General features: G+C 31.1%; 1 protein-coding gene across 1 annotated transcript in view; it reads left to right on the forward strand.

Moving 5' to 3' along the window:
• Nucleotides 1-15,872: 15,872 nt before the first annotated feature.
• The window catches only part of LOC146539933 (lachesin-like), a 71,833-nt gene continuing 63,923 nt past the window's right edge, over nucleotides 15,873-23,782 (forward strand). Inside the window, exon 1 of the mRNA XM_085207786.1 lies at nucleotides 15,873-16,092. Within this exon, the coding sequence (XP_085063912.1) occupies nucleotides 16,051-16,092 (42 nt within the window). The 5' untranslated portion in view covers nucleotides 15,873-16,050. The remainder of the gene's footprint in view (nucleotides 16,093-23,782) is intronic.

Raw genomic sequence — 23,782 nt, forward strand, 5'->3', positions numbered from 1 at the left:
AGATGCAGTGGAAGGCATCTATCCCCAAAAAAAAAGTGCCGCGAAAAGCTAAATTCTTCTCTAAAATAAAAATATTAAGAAGGATATATGTTTTTCAACATAAATAATTTTTCGTTCTTCTTCGCAATGTAAACAAAAAATGCAATATTCAAAAATCCAACGTTTCAAAAGAATAGGGGGCGCGTATAGAACAAATTCACAAAACGTATTCCCAATTTTTTATTTTCATAAGTAGGATTTTTAAGAAGTGAGGCCATATCTATCCTGGGTCTACCCTACATTAGAGAATGTGGCAATGTTCTGAGGAGTTTCGTATGACATGAAGTAAACTCATGCTATTTACATGATAACATGATGTTGACTAAATTAACCGTTTTACGGTGTAGAAAAACCTACTGGTGAAAACCGAATCAAAATCCGTTGGATGGTATAGAAGAAGAAGAGTTAGAAACGCCAGACAGACACGAAAAGCGACTTTGTTTTATAAGATATAGGATTAGCAGTATAACTGTATCAGTTTTTTATATAAAAGATTAAAATATTATGTTAGAAAGACATCACAGGTGCACTCGTGTCTCATAAAGCACATAATAGAGCATTATACTAGCCATTACAAATTAAGCTTAATGTACACATTGTTAGTTGTATTTTAATCCTAAGGATTTTTCATATAGCAAGTCGATTAAGATGTCAAAATATATTTATTTATATTTACTTTATATTTCAATATTAGAGATAACATTAAATACATATACAAAACTACAATGACAACGGCAGAGGGAACCTATTGTTAAGACACTTCGTTCTCCATTTTCAGTGGAAATCTAGAGGCATTGCGTGTTGAGAGGCGGAAATGAAAATATTAAATATTTTATTTCTTAGAGTCGGAATCGAACCCACAATCTGTCGCGTTCACAATCACACTTTGAGCCCCAGGGCCACGGCTGGCCTCAACAATAAAAAGATATTGGTTTAATATTTGTGAAGCTATGAATACACCGGAAATAGTGTTATGCACAGGAACAAGTTAATTTCCTCTTAATTAAATTGCAATGCAAATGAGCCAGCAACAGACCCGATTGCTATAACACTTCCGATTCTGCTGTGTTCGAATGATTTGCATATATCATTCGATTACGGCTACTTGCTACTTGACTATTGAGTTCAAAAATTGTTTTAAGTTCAAAAATCAAATTTCCTGTAAATTAAACTAATTTTACTATTAAAATATTTATTGTATTGAATTACGATTGTGGGTTATAAGAATTATAAAGTTTAAATATAAAATCTAATTAGAATTTTGAATGTACGTCTTATTTCAATTTTATTTCTATGTTTTATAAAAAATATCTACTTTACCTGGCTTGTAATCTATACATATAAAATCGAAAGGTCACTCACTCATCACGAAATCTCAGAAACTAAATGTGCTAGGAGCCTCAAATTTTGCATGGACGTCACTTATAGGACGTAGGTACTCGTGGAGACAGAATTTAATAATAACGTAGTTCTTGCAGGCGAAGCCGCGGGCGGGCCGCTAGTATTATATAACTACTAGCTATAAAATAAATTAACCACCTTTTATTTTATTATAAAGTAAAAATCCCACCCGCCCAGAAAAGGTATTGTAAATAACCGCCAAAGTACACAAAAGCAGTGATGCGTTATCCGAGCTTGTTGCCTCGAGCAGCGATACCACAGTTGGAAATATAAATATCGGATCATCAAAAATGCAATGAAACTGGTTCTTTAAATAATAAATCATTATTCAATTTTATATTATTTTTTTCTCTTTATTAAGTAAAATATGTTTTGAATTTGTTCATAATTATAAGGTTTTATTTATGGTATTTTTATTTTCTGTTCGTGTATATTAATTTTTGTTACAGCTAGAGAATTCATAGAGAATATAGAAAATGAAAGTAATTTTTACATAATATGTAGTTAGAACAATTCGGTCACCTTCCAACATTGATAGCAAATGCTGTGAATAAGAGCAAAAAAGGTTAGCAAATAGGTAGCTAAATTTACAAAGGTTCAGATTACGCATCGATGATGCAAAACCCTCGGGCTGGGCACTAAAATATATGACACCTTTTAATGTGGAAATTAGATATTCACACGTTTAGTGAAAAAGAAATAGAGAGAAACGTAAATAAATAAAGAAATGAATATCAATAAATCAATTAATTATTTTACATAAAAAAATAACCACTAAGTTATTTTTTATAACATACGATCAGTAATGAGATAGTATAGTTCCAGATTTACAGAAAATCATCTACAAAAATATATATATGAGCAATTTAGCGCTGTTTGAACAAATCGTAGACATTTATTTCCAAGTAGCTTCCAAGTATAGTCTGATTCCTGATTTTTCTAAAGAATTTATTTTGGAGCTCGTTCAAGACAACGGATTATTAATGAATGTATTATAAGTACTTGTTTCATGAAAAAAAACGACTGCAAATAAATATTTCTTATTTTGTACACACACACGCACACACATAACACACATACACACACACACACATACACACACACTTCCACATACACACACATACACACACACTTCCACATACCTACGCACTCATACAAATGCATTGCACCCGCATATAAAACAACTCTCTCTGCCTAACCTGCTATATAAGGGATATATCGCACACAACCCCACACAAAGTAAGGTAGGACAGTGTTAAAACACTAAGTTCCTATTAAGACACTTCTGTTTTCCACTTTTCACTGCACATGCTTACATATTTCGATTAAAATAATTAAAATGTTTGATATTAGTATTAGAATAATTTATTTGGCGCTAGGCCGGTTGAGGACATTTAGATTAGCACTAAAGGTACTTAATAGTAAATTGGGTCTTAATTAAACCTGTCGCAAACAGCCGTTTGTGAGCCTCTTAAGAAATGTGTCACTTAAACCAAAGACATAGGTCTAAGCACGTTAGCTTACAAGCATGCACTATGTTCAAAATTAATTAAGCTTTAAATATTAAAAAAAATATTCCTATATACCTTAAATAAAAATATTTAAATAAATAAATCAATAACCAGAGTGTGATTATATATAATTAATAAATTACATATTCAATTATATTGTAATTGAAGTATATTTATGTAAATTGAAATATCTATCTATTATAAATTTCATAATAAAACGGAAATAGAGACAATAAAACAAAATTCCAATAACAAAACAAATTAAGCCCTCTACATATATATATATAGATTTTACATAGCAATGAAATAATTCATGCTATTAACCAATAATAGATATTGTAGAGGGCTACGCACGTACCGACCAAACCGACGGCGAACGGGTGAAGCCCTCTCCAACACTAATCGCCTACAAGAGGCCCTTTAGGCCCTTTAGGGCACCAAGGGTTCTTTCGACAGATCACTATGGCCCGAGAAACACGTTCGGGGAGATAATGAATTCCCTCTAATTGAATTAGCGTAGTTGAGGGCGTATGTTTGTCTTATCGTTTCGTTACTTACGTGTATCTTCTATTATTTGGTCAGTGGTGGTAGGTGTGGATAAACGCGACTAATTGGGAATTCGATTTCCACTCGAGGAAATGAAATGTTTATTTAAATTTATTATATTTTAATTTATTCGCTAAACAAAATCCGCCTATCCTGCTGTGTGTGCTATATGTCGTGTTCAATATGTCGTATTAAATGATGACTTTTTTTTGTTATAAAGAATGTTGAAATAGATGAAAATTTCTATTTCTAGACTGATTTGGTAATTTTAGTTAATAATAAGGCTAAAATTTTACGTTTATGCGTAAGCATAAGCTTTATGTTTAAAATTTCTGAAGTCTGAGGTCTGTTTCAAAATAATAAAGACATAGATTTATAGGTTCTTTTACAAATTGGATATAATAATTGCATTAAAATATTAGTTGATAAATACTATGCCATTTCATGAAAAAAAGGGCAAAAAAAATCTATGCGAATGTTTAAAAGAATATTAATACGTGTTTATATCAGACAACGGAAGCTTTATTAAAATCGTATCGTAAATAGATATAAATAATTCATAAAAATAATCATATTGTAATATAATAAATTTTGTTAACTGGTTATTGAAATATATTGAATAATACCACGCATGGGTAACTCACTGTTCAATTATATTAAAATAGAATTTTTGACCATCATAAATGAATCCTGTGCAAATTTATAGGTAATATTTTAAGCAGCAGATTTTAGTTATTGTCTGGCAATTTAGGGATTATTGATAAAAAAATATGATTTATTGGAAATTACTCTTTATAAAAACGTAATAATAACAAAAATGGCTTAAAATTCCAATGGCTTTTCAATTCCACCACTCAACCTACAAAATCTGGAAGGAAAAATCAGGACGTGTTCTGCCTCTACGAAAAATCGTTATGGAAAGTACAGTAAAAGATGAGATTTCATTTATAAGACTAAATTTTATAAAATAAAAAAGGACAACGTGCTATTCAAAGAAGCAGATAAATAAAAATATTTTAGACATTTTGTGAAAAAGTGTCCGTAAACATATGACTTATTTGCTTTGGGTAAAGTCTCTTTATCGTTTTGTAAACATCTTCTGAAGATCGGTAAGGATTTCGCTTTTGATGTTATATAAAATATAATGGTATAATTTATTTTCATTCTTTGAAGTTAAGGCTTAAATTGAGTATTATATTTTTTTCATATAAATTAAATTATATTATAAACATACGCGTCAAATATGTTTAATAATATAGAAAATCAGAAATGTTATGTCAGTGTGATATAATTATTTAATAAATTATCTAAAAGTTTAATTTTTTTATGTCTATTGTCTTTTAAATTATTATTATTTAATTTTAAATACATACAGATATGATATGGTCTAACTACCGAGGACGCAAAAGACCGTGCTCAGTGGAATAGGTTGAGTAGGAAGGCATAAATTCCGTAATGCCAGGAAGAAGAAGAAGATCATAAACACCATCAAATTTATAAAATGAATTTTCATTAACACGCCCACCCAAGTACAATAAACAAAGAATCGAATTGAAAATACATAATTTCTTTGCAAAACGCCCACCCATCATCCACCACAGCCCATTTCGTGCGTTTATTTAAATTGATGTTTCATAAAATCAGTGGTTTTGTAAAATTCCGTTAACAAAATGTACAATTGCATTAATGAGACAGTTACTATTCATAAAAATATAACGCAGGGAAAATTGTAAACGCCGCTCCCAGCACTGCAGTTTTCACGTTCTGTCGATTTAATACCATTACCGCTTTTAATGTAATGCCCGTAAATTATGCTCGATTTTATTTTTCACTTATGCCGTTTAATTTTAATGACACTTAAATATAAAGGTTAAATAGTGTTGTAACTCGCTGTATGTAACATTCGTTGGAAGGGTATTTATGTAACGTACTTAATAACATATTATTTTATGTAATATTGAGCACGCATGCATAGTTCTGTTTTAAATTTATGAATGTTAGTACAGTTTTGTAAAATCTTTTAATATTTTCGGAAATGGAGAGCCATTATAAAGTGAGTGGGAAATATGGATGGGTAATATAGCTACTAGGGGTAAGTATAATAGAAGTTAGTATTTATAATTGTAACTTTTATTTTTTCTTAAGTATAAATAGAAATACTAAAATAAATATAAAGTTATAAAATGAATTTCCGTATCAAATTATTCTAAGAAAAGGTATTATGCTTCTTAAATGCAATCTTGAGACTATTTTCTACTTTAATGAGCTCGTAATTTTCTGAATCTGAAGTAAATTTATGGACTATTAAGGTTCTTGATAAAAAGATTTTCATCAATTAATTAGTTGGTATTAGTTCAATTTTCTTAGGTAGTAGCAACTCAGTTAATACCTATAGATAACAATATTTACCTATGTGTGAGAAAAAAAGTGTAAAATTGTTTTTTCAAGTCTGTCCTTTGTTAGTTGGTTTATTTAAAAAAAAAATCTGGAACGTTCTATAAATTGTTAACTTAAATACTAATAACAATTTCTTTGATTTTTGCAATTTTAACTCATTTTAAATGAAACAAGATTAACATCTTAAGAAGAGCTTCCATAAAAACTATATTCAAACCTAACAACAAAGTCAGCCAATTCTTAAGACCACTTCGAATTAATATTAGCTTGCAGTGTGCAGGTATAAAAAATAAAATATGACTATAGTTTATCTTATATTGGCCAATCAACGGGATGCATCTGTGTTGGGGTAAAAGAACATGTCTTCGATATCAAGAATAGGCAGAAGAATATATATATATTGAAGTGAGCTTTGTGTGAGCAAACAGAAGGTATACCTAACCATTACATTAAGTTTGATCAACTCCACATCCTCGGTAAGAAGAAATTCCTAGATTCATCCGTAAGGCTATTGAAGCACAATAACATCCTAATTTCAATAGAAGCTGCAAGCTTTCTACCACCTGGGAACAGTCAGTAAGCTCATTTTACAGTAATTCAGGGCAGCCCGCGAGGCAATTAAGATATCGTTATTAGAGGTAGTTTAATATGATAATTATGTCAACTGACAGACGGATGCCACCTCATCTACCCGTGACCACGTGCTATTACGTGTTTCAGAAATGTATAACAGATAATATAAAAAAAAATAATTAAAAATAAATAGTAATATGTCAGACTTCAAATAAGCTCATATAATTGAACTGGTTACTACCGAATTATTGAGCTTAATTAGGCTTATTATAATAAATCTTATGTTTGACGTTCCGTTAAAAGACGAGAGAAAGAATGTACTGAACTCCTCATTCCATCTTTCAGTATAACTAATTTTCCGCGGTTGATCTTATTAAGTTTAAAAATGTGCTTCCATCACCTGGGCTATTTATTATAATAAATCACTTCGCAGGAGCTAATTTAAAACTAGCGAAGCGTGTTTTTCTTATACTCAAACTAATAATTAATTGTTCGCCGTGGTCTATTTTTAAATTGTATAGAAAAATGTACGTTGAAATTATGAAAGTTTTAGACAATAGTAATATTAATATAGATAAAGTTGAATTTTGTATACTAACAGAATATAGGCCGTCTTGACGTAGCGGCACAAGGGTGTGACTGTAACGCGACGGTTGTGGGTTCGATCTCCACTCGAGGAAGTGAAATATTTATTTACGTTTATATTTCCATTTCTTCGCTCTGGTGTCGAGGCAAAGCGCGGCGTTAAGTTGTGCCACTTAACATGCAATGCCTCGAGAATTCGGCAGAAAGTGGGGAACGGAGTGTCTTAACACTAGGTTCCCTCTGCCTAACCTGCTGTGTGCGGGATATAGCGAGAAATTGTTTTTTTTTAACTATATATATTAGTAGCGGACGCGCGCAGCTTCGTTTCCTTATTTAGGGGTGAATTCTAATAAACCACGAAACGTTTTCATTGATATATTTTTAAGAATCTAAATTTCAAATTTTATAAAAATCGGTGGCGATTTAAAGATTTGTCCATACAAACTTTCAACCCCTTATTTGCACCCTTAGGGGAGGAATTCTAGAAAACTATGAAACACGTATTCAATTAAATTCTTTTAAAAATATAAATTTCAAATTTTATAAATATCGGTGCTGATTTAATTTTTTTTCCATACAAACTTTCAACCCCTATTTCATTCCTTTAGGGTTAAAATTTTTCAAAATCCCTTCTTAGTGGATGTTCAGATTACGAAAGTAAACATCTGTCCAAATTTGACGTTTCTACCATCAGCGGTTACGGCTGTGCGTGCGTCTTACCTCAGTCAGTGAGGACATGTCCTTTTATATATATAGATTATATTTAGGTATTATTTTAAATAGGATAACATGCCAGGTTAACTTTCCAAAACTTCCACCTATATTATATACTTAAACACTAATGGCTTCAGAGATCTGCTATTTTAACATTTTGCAAACTAATTTAAAACGACGGACTCCCTTAGTAATTAGAGTAGCGCTCGAAATATCAAGCTTGGAATTAGAACGGATATAACAGTTTGAAACTCTAGGTTTTTGTTTCACGTACGTATATAAAGAGGTAAGTTAGCAAGTTAATGTATGTGTAAACGGGAGGAACCCGACGTAACCCTAACCTAACCCTAACCTAACAATGTCCCTAGCTGTAGATATTGCTAGGATGTAATGGATAGTGATAGAGCTTTTGTACCGGCGTTGCGGACAAGTTAGCGGTTGGTGGACATGTGTGACATGGAATTTGAAATTCCTGAGACCTTACATGGCCCTCGTCATACCTTCAGTTGGTTGAGGTGAGGGTATGTGGACAACAGTGCTTGGAGACAGCGTGTGGCACGTGTTTTAGATAATGTATTTGTTAGAAAAGATTTATGAATTAAATATGTTGTTGTTGTTTATTCTATTAAATTTTAAATAATATTTTTTATGTTCTTTTTCGTGTCACTAAGTGAAAAAACAATCTTGCAAATATCAGTTGCGAGTACCAATATTTATTCCAAAAAAAAAATATAACCAATTTTTTAGCTTGATGTTGTGTCCTACATATATCATACATCAGGGTGAGAAGAGGGAACTCAGGAGGCCAGTATCAAGACACATAATAAGACGTTGAGTTGCCTTAACACCAGAAAGAAGAATAAAGAAGAGAAGATATGAAAATAAACATTTAATTTCCTCAAATTGAAATCGAACCCACAAGTCTATATTCTTGCTTGTTTCCCTCCCGGTTCAAATAACCCTAAAAAACCATTTTTTACCCAATATGTTACTTTGTTTTAGTTTACAGACTCAAAATAATCTTATCTTATATTCATATCCTACTATAAACACCCCATGGAGCAACATCCCGTAACACCTGGGTCGTCATTAATCCACGCTATAGCACTGGCTTTCAAACTTTATTCATTGTTTCAGTCGCAATGCACTTGCCTTGAACTCGCGACAAAGCGAGCTGGTTCAGATTGGATTTGTCTTTCAAAGTCTAATTCTTTAGTTTCTTCTGTGGAATTAATCTATTACGACATTCCAAGATTTAATATTTCTTTTTTAATGAATAGTGCTACGAAAGCTTTTGTAGGAATAAATTATTGTCTGTTATATTATAATATTCAAAACAATGCTCTAAGATAAAATTTTATTTTAATTATGTATTTTAATTTTTTGAATAGTATGCTCACAAAAGGAAAAAAAGGATAAAAATTCTCAATTATATAAGTGAGCCTAGCTGCTACGCCTATAGCTGTATTTTTACGTGTTTCCAGTTGATAAATAAGTTTATATTACGAATAGCATGTATTTTTATTAAATTTTAGAATAAATATTCTTTACTCAGTGTTAATATATAATTAAAATGAATATAATTTTACTTTTTGAAGCCAGTCGCGGCGCACGGCCACGAGCGTGTAGACGTGACATTCCGGCCCGAGGAAAAGAAATATTCAATATTTCCATTTTCTTCGCTTTTCGGCGGCGTTGTTATTCGCCTGTCAATACACAATGCCTCTAGAATTCCACAGAAAAATAGTAACAGAGTGTCTTAACACAAAGTTCCCTCTGCCTACGCTGCTACATACGGAATACATCGTGAAACTGATAATAATAGCAATAACATATGATCAAAAAGTCAAATGACAAAAAACACCCATACAAATATATCACACGAATGATTTGAACTAATCACCGTTGCCTGTAACCTAAGGGAACCCCGGACAACCGGTGCACGTCATTTAATTCCAGCTGATGCCTTGTTTGTGCTCCGAGCCATCATATTTAAATTGAATTTTGGTATATCCACGCTGGAGTAAACAAAAGCGGATTATTACGACGCTCTACGTTCAACTGAATGAGTTTTAATATACGTCCTGGAAATTGAGCTCTCTGTTATATTAGTTTTAAAAGACCAAATGAAAGGTGGGCCAGGATTGCCATTTTTGAAAATAAAATTGTAAATTAAAACAATGGGTGAAGGCTAGTGTTTATTATTATTTTTTACTTGGCAATAGTGAGAGATTAAAAATCGTAAAATATAATATTTCTAATTTGGTTAAAATCAAAATCAAATCAGCTTCACCCTGTATCTCACATATAGCAGGGTTGGCAGAGGAAACCTAGTGTTAAGACACTCTGTTTTCCATTCTCTGCCTAATTTTTCGAGGCATTACGTGTTGAGTGGCGGAATTGACGCAATGCATAGCCACGACACTGTAGTGAAGAAATTAAAAAAAAGTAAAAGAATTTATCATTTCCTCGAGAACAGAAATGGGAATTGAACCTACGATCTGTCGCATTTGTTGTCACACTTTGCGCTCCTGCGCCACTACTAACTTTTATATTTAGTATAAAATATTTCTAATTTATTTAAAATCAAATAAGTGATAAGTTTAATAATGTGGTAACCTAATAATCTCAGAGTCGGTAGCCCGGCATATCATTACATGCAGGATGTCGTCACACTAACGAGCTGCGAGCAAATAACTCCTCATAATACCGCAGGGAACGAGGACCATGGATGTTTCCTTTACATACAATGTTCTACTTGCGTGAATTTATTTTTTATTGTGTTGAAAGTGTCGGGGCAAACGTTTGTTTACTTTATCGGATAAAAACTTATTTTATCGGATAGTTCTTCTTATAATAAACTAGCGGCCCGCTCGCGGTTTCACCCGCGTGAACTATGTTATTATTAATTTCTGTCTCCATGACTACGTCCTAGTGACGTCTATGCAAAATTTGAGACTCCTAGCATTTGTAGTAACGAAGTTTCATACAAACTTTCGACCTCAAAAACAACCCCTTAGAAATCGAATATTGCAAATTCCCGTCTTAGCGAGCACCTACGTCCTATAAGTAACTCCTATTCAAAATTTGAGATTCCTAGTACATGTAGTTTCTGAGATTTCGTGATGAGTGAGTGACCTTTCGATTTTATATATATAGATAAGAACCTAACCTACCTATTTTTTGTTTTTTAGATTCACGTGGAATCCTGTACATGGAGGCAGATAGGCACTGAGGAAATCTATCTTGAGACACTTCTCTTCCACATTTTCAACCGATCCCAAAGGCATTGCGTGTTGAGTGGAATTCCACATGCAGCTTTGCTTCGTTACCAGAGAGAGGATATGAAAATTTTAAATATTTCAATTCCCCGAGTGGGAATCGACCCCGAAGCATCGTATTTACACGTCCTAAGAATGCGTACTGGAGTATATAAAAATGTTGTTTATTATTTTATTGAACGCATTCGAAGAACAATTTATGACCGAATTATAGAATCAAATAATTTTATCAGTTTAACATAATTAAAATTGCAATAATAATACTGAAATTGAAATTGCATTAATAATATTCACAGGGAGCAGCATATATAATTTCGATAAATCACTGGAGGCAGTAACTGGCTTCATCTAAATGTATGCACGATCAGAGTGTGGTTTGCGCGCATATTTACCGGCAACTCTGTTATTAATAAAACTTAGATTAAAACATAACAGCACACATATTATTAATATTTAATATAGAGGAACCTCTGAAGTTCCTTTATAAAATATTCAACATAAAAGTGTTATTTTTATAAGTAAAAAAAAATATTGTATATTTTCACATGAAAATAAAAATGTACTCAAAATTGATCTGAGGGAGTACTTAGTACAATTAGATTTATGAACCCACAAATATCTGTATTAGGTATATCTTATTATATTTAAACTTTTTGGGTTGCAATCTTTTTAGTTGGCTAAATTACAAAGATTTTAGTTATCGATCTTAGTAGATGAATCGTATTAGTTGTCAGTTTATTTACGCTTCTTTCATGTCTCGTTTCATTTATGCTTTCTTATATTCAAACTTTTATTATTTTGGAAATATAATTGACGTTAAAAATAAGTATGACTTAAAAAAAGTTAAGTAATTTAAACTTTCAAATAGGTACTTTTAAATTTTTCAAGACCGTTCACTGCGTAGCGTGCACGCCTAAATTTCGTTTCGTTTAAAAAGGCGAATGTTGTGTCATGAAAAAAAAATATTGGAAAAACTTATCTTTCAGGCAAAGAGTTATGAAATGCTAACTTTGGGGTTTAAAAAAAGTGTTCAAAGTTCGCCCAAGTTTGGCCTTTCCCAACTTTTTATAAATGCTAGTCTTAAAATTTTCTCAAAGCCACGGTTGAGATTTTTTCGTATTTCGCGTTGTTTTGTTAACAAAATCAAAGTTACGATCGCTGAAGATGAAGAAAATGAGATATGTATAAAACTTGGAAGTGATAAATTTCTTTATATTATACTTCAATCGAAAAAGTTTAGATAATTATGATTCAACCCTTGGTAAGAAAATAAAGCGATGTTAAGATAATACGAGTTTCAAAAGTTATATGAGACAATGATTAATTGGATTTATAATATATAGAGACAATTTCTTGGTTTTGTCGATGGGTAATACAATTAATGGAAGATGTTAAAACAAGAAATACTTTATGAATCTCGGTTTATTAATAAAGTGGTGTTATTTGTTTACACTGTTAGTTAATACTGTTTCATTTCTTCGCTCTGGCAGTAAGGCAAGGCCGCTCTCAACATGCCATGCCTCGAAGTATTCGGGGAAAAGTAGACAACGGAGTGTTTTAACACTATATTCCCTCTGCATACCCTGCTCTGTACACGATAAAGCGTAAAGCTGAATTGATTTGATTAGTTAAGATTTGAAATGGCACGTACTAAAAAAAGCTGATCTTTTCTTAACGCAAATAAATCACGTAAAGTAACTTCACAAACACTAACTCACAAGCTAACACAAGAAGTTAAATGAAAACTTTCTTATAAATTTAGTTTTCTTTAAAACATATAATTAGAGAAAAATATAAGTACAAATTTCTATTCTTTCAATATCTACCAACGCCTTATGTGAACATTCAAATACAATAAATTTGAATCGAAAGTCAGGCTTTTATCTGAAGTTAAACTCGCGCCTGCACAAAACAACTTCGCGTCAAGCAATAGAATACTCGAATTCCGATGTCAGGAAGTTGAGAAAGGAGGTATAAATGGTTTTTATTCATGTTTAAATGTTTATACAATCGATTTAGGAATCGTTACAATCTAAGCACAATATGATAATTTTATAGTTTAGTTCTGAAATGTTAAGAAAATTCGTAGGTTCGATTCTTATACCTACACCAAATTTAGATAGTTAAATAAACAAAAGTAATTAAACAAACTAACAGCAAAACACCTACCTACGTACAGTTAGCTTAAGTTTACTTTAAATAATTATTACTTAACAATAATATTAAAAAGTTTGTATTAGGTAAAAATAATTAAATTCCACATAATTCTCCTCTCTTGGATATTTTTAAACTGGAGAACATTTACATATTAGAACAGCTCCCTTAAGGGCTTGTTCAGACACGTATTGGCTTGCGCGCGAGAAAATTCTGTTGCGTCCAGATAGGGCGTTGAAGTTGGACAGTATTTTAATTAAAATAATATCGCGCATATAATGCGTGACCTGGAGAAGCATTTCTTTCTTTCTTGCATTTTTTTAGGAAATACATTTCCTATCCAAAGAAGATGGAGAAACTCTAATGATAACTAGCGTAAAAAGAAATTAATTTATGAACAATTCATAAGGAATTTCCTCAAATGGGAATCGAACCCACTAACTGTAATTATACTAATCTTATACGACACTATAAGTTAAAAACAGAAAAGTCCCATTATCCCGATTTCGTAATGCCACGTGCGGCTATTGTTAGGAGTTTGGGTACTCCAGAAGTTCCAGAAGTTCCTTAGAAGTGTTTGTGCTGGCGGCTCTTCGGTAAATTGTTATTCATAGCTACGTTTAAACGCTGCAAAGAGTGTTCCATGCTGTTATCTCACGGCAATATCATCTGGCAACTAAATTACTTGTCTTTTGTTATATTTCGTTGTTACAAGGTAAAGTTTTTCTCTTTTAGTATAGAACATGTTCGAGTTTTGTTTTTCTCGTAAGTTTGGTTATAATGCTTTGGGGATTTAGAATTTTTTTGGTTAAATTTAAATTTGATATATAAGCAGTTGTAGTTGTGCATGCAATTCGGAAAGTGGGGGGCGGAGTGACTCAACACTTAATGCGGAATGCAAGCGTGTTTCATACGGAATGCAGCGTGAAGCTGAAAAAAAGGCTCTTTAACATATTCTATAGTATCATATATAGCAGACATATCTTGAAAACATGACTCCTTTTTGTACGTAGTGCAAGATATATATAACATTTGTATAAATTATATTCCTTCTATGAACATAATAATACGGTTTTTTTAGTACGAAGTTAAGCAAATTACATCGTTAGGTTCCTTTACCGATGCATTATGCAATGTCTGAAGTAGAATTTTATTTCATTTTAGACTGTGGTTTCCTTTGTCTGGACTAAGTACAGGTAGTAGAAAAATAAAAAACTGGTTAAGTGCGAGTCGGACTCGCCCACAAACTTAGATTTTGAATATAGATTTTGATTATTTAGATTTTTCTGCATACAAAATGCAAAAAAAACGATGACTAAATACTGGTAAAAGGACAAAAGGACAACAAGGTGATCTTATAAATGTTCCATTTTTACCTATTGAGATACGGAACCCTAAAAAGAATTCAACTTCCCGCATATGGCAATTACTGCCATTTTTCTTAATAACAAATACATTTAAATATCACAAACAAACGAATAAAAGATTCGTCTAATTAATAAATTAATGGAAATGAAATCGAGGGGAGGGCGATATTATAATTTGGGTTGTTTCTTTGAAGTTCTTTGAAGTTATGTTAATGTTTCTTTTGCTTTTCTGGCCATTTTTTCCCTTCAAAGTGTTTATTTTTAAATATATGTATAAAAATAAACAGTTTGAATCCATAATTACTAACTTGGCAAACATGTTTTGATATCAATAAAATAAGATTGTGAAAATTATGAAAATTTCTAACGCTACACTTTAGAAATTTTCTATAAAATTTCCTCTCGAACTTTACTCGCAGAAATGTTTACATTAATAATACATACATTGGAAAAACATAAACCAGCTAGCTGTATATCTAAAAGGAGAATGTTATGCCGCCTACGCGAAGTGTAGGTATTACTTTTATTTATACAGGTTAAGCAAACAGACTAGAAATATAAGATTTATAAATTAAAATTAGAAATTAAATCAGCTTTAACTTTAAACTTTTCATTTTCTCGTGGGGGAATCGAGCCCACAACCCGTCGTGCTTATAGTCACACACTTAGGCCCCTGGGCCATGTCTGGCCTCACCTAATACTTAGAATATTAAAATATAATAAGCATCCTAAAATTTTGTAATAATTTTAGTTTGCCAATTGAAACATATCAAAAATAATATCGTTTGTACAATTTTAATCTTAAACCTCCTTAAGTATACGCTTGTAAGAAGATTTCAATGAGCATTACACAAGTTTTAGTTATCAACAGGAAAACTTCAAGAACAATAAGGACGAATATAGTTTTCGTAGTTCCATAGATAAAATACTAACAGCCATGCGCAAATAGCCCACCTTATTTCGGAAAAGCCTTAACTTTTTCCATTTGCTACCAATATCTGAACTTAACTCTATAGAGAGTTAAGTTAAAAATTGAACTATTAATAAGTTATTTTGTGCAATACTCCGATAGTAAGCAACCAAGAAGATGCGTCCAGTTCAGCATTCTCACATAAGCAATCGTTTCACACAACAAAAGAATATTTCTGTATGGAATCGCGATTATTACCAAGTTTTTCTTTGTGTGTTTTTCGTGTATACTCGTTCACTATGCACACAAACCTGAAAGCTAGATAGGAAAAGCAAAAGAGGGAAGCGGTAGTAAAAACGGTTGAAACACCGGTTGGGAAGTCTGTGACAGTTGTCAGTACATTGTGAGACTCCGTAAGGGATGGTAGCGTCGTTTGGTGGAATTTCTCGTACGACTTCCCGCGCTTTGGACCACGTGTTTATTATTTGTATGGACTAATGTTGTCAAAATGTATGACTCGTTATGTGTGAAATGAATCTGTGTATGTTGTTTAAAACAATTATGGTAAACTCATGATTGTGCCGTGCTTTTTTTGTCTTCGTTGGCTTGAAGATGTAAGTTTTGGAAAGTTTATAAAGTTTTTAATTTTTCATTTGTTGTTGTTTTGATAATGGATGTTAAAATTCTAAATATTTTTTAAAACTATAGAATATTTTTTATCGATAATTTTTAACATAATTATATTGAAAGTTTATATTTATCTTAAACATTTACTTATTCTATATCTTGAAACAACATTTTAATGTTAAAATTAATTTAATTTACAAGTAATTATTAATGTTAATTTTACAATATAATATACTATTAAAAAATTAATATTTTGTAGTGCTAGTATTTTCTTAATATTTCAAATAATGATAACTAAAGCTATCACTACTGACAAGGTTTTCTCGGTAGACTTAGAAAAGCTTTTCTTAAAGGATTTACTCTATGCGATCTCATTCAATGTTCAGTTCAAGGGCTTCGAGGGGTTGCGTTAGAAATTCTACCCCTTTCACAGGTAGCTTATGTTAATGAAGTAGTTATCTTGTCATCAGAACTAAGGATTTCATTGTGATACTATTTAAATGTTTTTAAATGAAGCAACAAAAGGCGAAAGTTTTCCAAATAAAAGTAAAATATTTTTACAATGTAAGACAAAATTGTTAGAAATTATAACATTTTAATTCAAATGATAAAAAGATATCTTCACATAAAAGGTCAGTTTTGCATAAAATTACCATAAAAAGAGGACAAAGCGTTAATAATAAGAGGAAAGGAAATTCACCAAGAGGTAATGGAATAAAGATTTATGACATTCATAGCACGACGGCGTCTCCGTAGTAGCTACTGTGGTGATATTTTCTAAAATATAATAAATATGTCTCCAGTTATATTTGTACGTCAGTTAAATTTTATTTTTGTCGTATATTTTATTAATATTTTTATATTAAAATGGATATACAATTTGTTAACTTGAAAATTTTATAAATATTAAAGTTAAACAGACAAAATGCTTAACGCAAATCCAATATGAATATTTTGATTCAATTATTGGAAAAAAAATTAAAACTTTTGATTTCTGATGTATATTTATAATAAAATTTAATTGATTTAATTTATCACATAAATTTTTGTAAACATTTTAGTGGAAGTCTGAAGGTAATTCCCTCCGATCCCTCCGTTCTTTACTCACTGCTCAAACAATCAATGTAAGTAACGTGAAATCCAACGGCGCACTTTATCTCACTGGATTTGAACAACTTATGTTCCATATAATATATTTTTCTGTAGGATTTGAACCTATAAACGTTTTTTTATAAGGAATTAATTAAGCTAAAATTATGTGTATAGAAACTAACTTAAATGTTAAATATACCAAAATCTAATTTCTTTAGTGAAATGTGTAATCGGCATTTTATATGTAGATTGTAAGATATTCCACACGAGATGCTCATAATATATGAGCCTATCGGATAGATATACGAGTTTCATAGATTATTATGCATGCACAAATAGCTATGGTAGGTTCTATCTCATCTTTACCAATAATGATACCTGGATATCCGAAATTAATGTGGTGTAAAAGTCAAAGAAATTGAAAGTATTATATAATTTTTTTTTTATTATTGATAAAGTATAAGCTATGTAAAAATTCATCAAAATCTGTTCAGTAGTTTTCGTGTGAAAGTGGAACAAACTTCCATCCCGATATATTTTTAAATATATAATATTAGTTGGACAGAAAAAAGCACTTAATAAGTGTAATACGAGTAAATAATGTACCTTGAATATATGTGCCAACTATTTTTAAGTCATTTTTGCCTTATATTAAGACTAGCGGCCCGCCCGCGGCTTCGCCTGCGTGAACTACGTTATTAATAATTTCTGTCTTCATAAGTACCTACGTCCTATAAGTGACGTCCATGACGACAAACTTTCAACACCAAAAACAACCCCTTAGAAGTCGAATATTGCAAACTCCCGTCTTAGCCAACCCCTACGTCCTATAAATAACTCCTATACAAAATTTGAGATTCCTAGCATGTGTAGTTTCTGAGATTTCGTGATGAGTGAGTGAGTGACCTTTCGATTTTATATATATAGATGAAAAACAGCCTTCCATATTTATATAACACTGTATTTGTTGCAAAACTAACTTTTATTTTTTTTCATCAACGAAATTGTGAGCAAAATGTCCTAATTGGTATCGAATTCTACCCATCCAGCCGTTACAGCATGATTCACTAACAATACAAACATACCAATTTTCGTTCTGATTTTTTTTTATATTTAGATATACCAATATCATATGAAAAGAATTATTTATAACTTTTTCTATAATATAAATAAAAACTAATAGTAGTAAAATAATTTGATTTTATTAGTATTGGCAAAATGCAGGTATCCGCATTAATATTATAAATATGAGCTATTTCTATTTAAATATATTTTAAATAGAACATTTGAATGTAAATAGTTAATTCATGCACGTACGTATGTATTTTTAATTAAATTATCTACCGATAATAGGAATTGAGTATATCAATTTACATAATATTATTATAAAAAATAATATTGATAGGCTATTAAAAAATACTTTATAAGATAAAAAATATATATACGAAGTATTTTTTTTTTTTTTTATAATATAATAGATATATCTATTAAAAAGTAAACAGAAGCACTTTTTTCACTCAACTATATATTCAACACGGAATGCCTGCGGAATTTGCATAAAATGGAGAACAGAGTGTCTTAACACTATATTCGCTGTGTCCCAGCGTGAAACAGAGAGGTAACTCTCTCTATACGTGTATGGATCATACAATCGGTTCCTCCAAAAAATATCACTAATGGCCTCCATTTTTATATAATAAGAACAATAATTAAAAAGAATTTAACTTAAAATTAAGAATTTAAATAAATTAATGAAAACCATTTTTTTTTTATTTTTCACAGCATTAATTGTCTACCTATGATTTTTTAAAGTAAAGTTGGATCTAATTAATAGTATGTATAAAAATTATATTAGGAATGGTGCATACGGTTTTATTAATGAAAACCACAATATTAACAGCAATAACACGTATGTGGTTAGTTAGTTGCTAGAATTCATGATTAAATTACGCTATCATGAAGCACAATTGTTTTTATTAACTTGAATATTATAATTGGTTTTTGTTTAATGGCTTAGAAAATGCGCAGTATTTGATTTTATGAATGAAAAAATATATAAATGCTCTTCATTTTTCAATAAAATACATATCATAGTTAAATATATACGATTATTATAACTAATATAAATATTTAATAGTTATATAATTATTATAATTTTGTATTTTGTTTGTAATAGTAAATAGCTGGTGGTAGCGCAGGGCACAGCCTCTGTCTGCAAACGCGACGGTTGGGAGTTCGATTCCTGATAGGGAAAATTAATTATTCTCATTTTCTCGCGCCTGTATCAGGAAAAATCATGAATGCCCGTATCATGAATTGACGGAAAGTGGAAACCAGTAAGTTTTCCCTACTTACGTACGGCAAAAAAAAATGTATTCCGTTAAAATTCTATACAATATAAATGACAATACAATTTTAATATTTACCTACACGCATATCTCGTAAATACAATCTATAGAAGATATCGCCTAAGTCCCATTCTTTAAAATTCTTAATATTTAAGGAAGAAAATCGGATTCCATATTCCATCAAAGCTAGAATGTTTCAATAGTTCACAGAACAACAATAACAAGGCTTTAGAGTAACACCCATTCGTCCTTCTTAGCTGAGGCAAACGTATGAAGCACAAATGTAAATTCACTCTACAATCAAAATATATTGTTGTCCATTAGACGATATACTTAGGTAAATATATCAGGAAGCGACAATATCGTAGCTTGCTACTAGGAGTTTATGAAGAATAGAAAATTATGATTGGTAGTAGGTTCGAATTTACTTTCACGCCCCCCTTTTTATAGATATTTTGTGGTTATTTATTATACACACATAAGAAATAATACGAAAATGTCTTAAATATACGAGAATATCATCAGCTTCACGCTGTATCCCGCACACAGCAGAGTAGGCAGAGGGAACCTAGTGTCAAGACACTCCGTTCCCCACTTTCTGCCGAATTCACGAGAATATATACTAAAATTTTATAAATATACAAATAAAAAAATCTTATGCTTAATATACATTTCTATTTTATTTATTTTGCTATTATAAGATATGAAATTATATTATAAAAGTAGTATTGGTTACTATAACTAATGGAACAGACAGTCGAAAGCAATCTAAATTATTAACAACTCCGTCGTTACAGCGAGACGTTGGAATCTTTGAATATATAAATTTATTGTTAGAATTGTTAAATATTCATATAAACCTATTGCAAATGCTAAATATATCAACGAGGGTATCGTGATGGCAGTGGGATACCCTGATTGTGAACACCATGTTTGTAGTTTCAATTCTCACTCGCCAACGCTCAGAGAAAACAAAGTACTGTATCCCGTACATACCAGAGCATGGGTGAACCTGGGAAGTCAGTGTTAAAAGAATCCGTTCAAATTAAGAGATTTCCGTTTTCCACGTTCTGATTCAACACGTAACTGATTCAAGCCGGGAACGGAGATCGGAGTGTTTTTAATTTATGTTCTCTACCTCCCTTACTATATAGAAGGAAGAGCACAAAGCTGAAAAAAAACTAATATATCTAATAGAAACAACATTCAAACTATTATACATTGTCTATGATAGTGCTGGAATGAAAAAAAAAGACAATATGAAATATTAAGCTCAATAAAAATATTCGAGTGCTATTTAGCTCACTTCAAAGTGAAAACAGAGTTGGTAGTAAAAATGTCATTTGCACGTGCATTCCACCCATTGTGTACACGGCGCGTACTAAAGACTCTTATAGTTCTTATTTCTATACAATTAAAGGCGAAAACGGTTCTAATTCACGTTTTTTGATGCTCCTAACGTTCGAAGCAAGTATGCCTTTGTTTGAATGAACAAAGAGTATGCATTTACGCGCGCGCTTAGTTGTGAATGCAGTAATTTTTATGTCATAACAATATGCTATATCGTATTTGTTATATGAATCATTATTGTTTTTATTTATAGCTATGCTTTTCCCATATATAACTTATAGAGAGAGAGTGAGAGAGAGAAAATATTACAGAACCCTCTTTTCGCTGCTTTCGGGTGTTTAAATAAGTCAACTCGCTTATAGCTCGATTACCGTCGCGTTGACTCACTGTGTCATAAAAAATAATAAATTAAATCAGCTCTACGCTGTATCCGCACACAACAGAGTAGGCAGAGGGAACCTATTGTTAAGACACTTCAATTCTAGGTATTGCGTGTTGATTGACGGAACTAAACGCCGGAAATTCAATATTTAATAATTTTAAAATAATACAACGAATCAACTTAGAAGATCATCCGTCATTTATCCTTTATAATGTTTTTGTATTTTCTCTTTAAAAATACTGAAATTGAAATCTTTAAATCCCTAGTCTTTTAATCTGAGAAATTTGAACTTTGTTTGAGACACTGGTTAATCAAGCTTTTCACTTCTCGTTTTTCTTTCAAACTTTTTACAAGCACTTATCTTTTTAGGATTTCGTATGTAAAAAGAAAAAACGGAACCCTTATAGGACTACTTTGTGGTCCACCTGGGCTGTGCCAAGATTTAGTTTGTCAAATCAAGCTGAACTTAATATAAAATATGTAGGTCTACGGCCACCTTCAAACCGTGCTTCAAGCACATAAAAAATAACATTACGAAATATAAGAGATACGAGTATTTATACATCGTTTTTATATACAACTTTGATAAAAAGGAAGAACTTCCAGCATAAATAAAGGAAAAATATTAAACACAGAAACTTATATTTATATTATAGAAAAAACCATTACCAACTTAAAAAAAGAAGGCATACTTAAGTTTCAAACTTAAGTTTATCAGAGTTAGTTTTTAAACAATGGTTTAAAAAATTTAACAATCAATAACGCAGGTCCGCAACGCAGTTCAAAAGTTAAGTTAGTTATATTTCTCACACTGAAATAAGTTTGCGCAGTTGAGATAACAAGAAAAGTCAAAGAAAAATCCGACGATACTTCAGAAGAGTTGCAATCAGTTCCGCGACTAAAGTTCAGCAAGCTACTTAGTGCCAAGTGGAGAAAAAGAAGAAATTTATTGAAATTTCAACGAAATTGTCAAATATTGAAACAAGAAGAAGAATATGGCCAAAAGTAACTGATTTCGAATGTATGTTGTTTTATTAATTCAGGAAAATGCCATACTTTTTGAAAATCTATTTGCTAAAACAATTTTACTAGCCTATTTCAAATTTTGGCAATTAAAAATTGTGTCATCTCACATTAAAAAATGCTAAATATTTGGTTAAACTTTGAATAACAAATTTAAAAACAATCCATCCATATATTTTTGTAGTTCTGTAATACCAACCTATAAAAGACGTACCTAAAATTCGTAAAATCTAATATTTATCAGCTGATGCTATAATCACCAATTCCAGGATTATTTCTATTTCAATTCAATTCTAAATCGCTTCCAGTCCCTTTAGCCACACCACCTGACTCAAAGCAGTTCCAAATAGAATCGAAATAGAAACAATCCTAGAATCAATCAAGATGCTTAAGATCATTAAACTTCATACAATGTCAACCCGTAAACGCAGGGGACTCTGGGTGTTGCATAAATAGGGCTAAATTGGTCTCCGAAATTCAACCACATACTGACTCCAGCCAGATCCCTCGGGAAGTGGGTGGGGGTGGTAAAGTTAGGAACTCCAGAGTTTGCATTGTTGGTCCAAACGGTATGACTGGGACCGAATTCACATCGGGATTGGATTGGACATAACGCTTCCGCTATCGCCGAATTTAATCATCGGCGCGGCGGTTTGCTTATATGGATACTATTTAAAGTTGGCCTTTTGAACGTGGTTTTTGAAATAGCTTTTTCTTTTTTCACTGTTCAAACGAATTATTATACTTTTTGTAAAATCATTATCTAGAAGATATAAACATATACATAAATACTATGTTTGTTACTTAGTAGCAAAACAACAGATTGCTACAATTATACTCATAAAATATGCATTAAAATGTTTTTATAAAATAATTAATTAATAATGCGGATCACTCGTAATTTAATAATGTAGAATATTATTACCGTACATAATTAAAATTCAATTGGATATTTGATATTCAATTAATTATTAATCGTCGCTAAGTAGTATCAAGTTTGCTAATTACCAAAAATAAAGTTAAAATCGTCAAAACAGATTCGTTTGTTTGTTTTTGTAAAAAAACAGTGCTATGACTCTATGGCTGCCATCGGCTTGGCTCTTTTGATACATCATTTTTGCCCAATCTCTTCTTGACATGATTTCTTTATAAAAGTTAATATTTTCTTTAAGTATTCAATAGAGGATTGGCTTATTAATTTCATTTATAAATAAATAAATTCATTTATATTTTCAAAAAGGTGCTCTTTTATATTCCTTTATATAAAATGTTCTAACCTGGTTATTTTAATATATTTGGATCCAAAATATATGAAATCATTTTATTTATCTGAGAATACGAACGTGTAGTCAATGTTTACTTTGAAAAAGCTTTAGCATTTATAACGTCTACTTTTATAAATATATAAAACTTTCCTAAAATAAAATATTCTGAAAGAACTTCGAGAATAATTACAAAAATGTGTAGGTCTAGAAAACATGA

The sequence above is a fragment of the Heliconius melpomene genome, chromosome 3, assembly GCF_056956725.1.
Source record: "Heliconius melpomene rosina isolate 202511_hmr_F chromosome 3, ASM5695672v1, whole genome shotgun sequence".
Lineage (NCBI taxonomy): Eukaryota > Metazoa > Arthropoda > Insecta > Lepidoptera > Nymphalidae > Heliconius > Heliconius melpomene.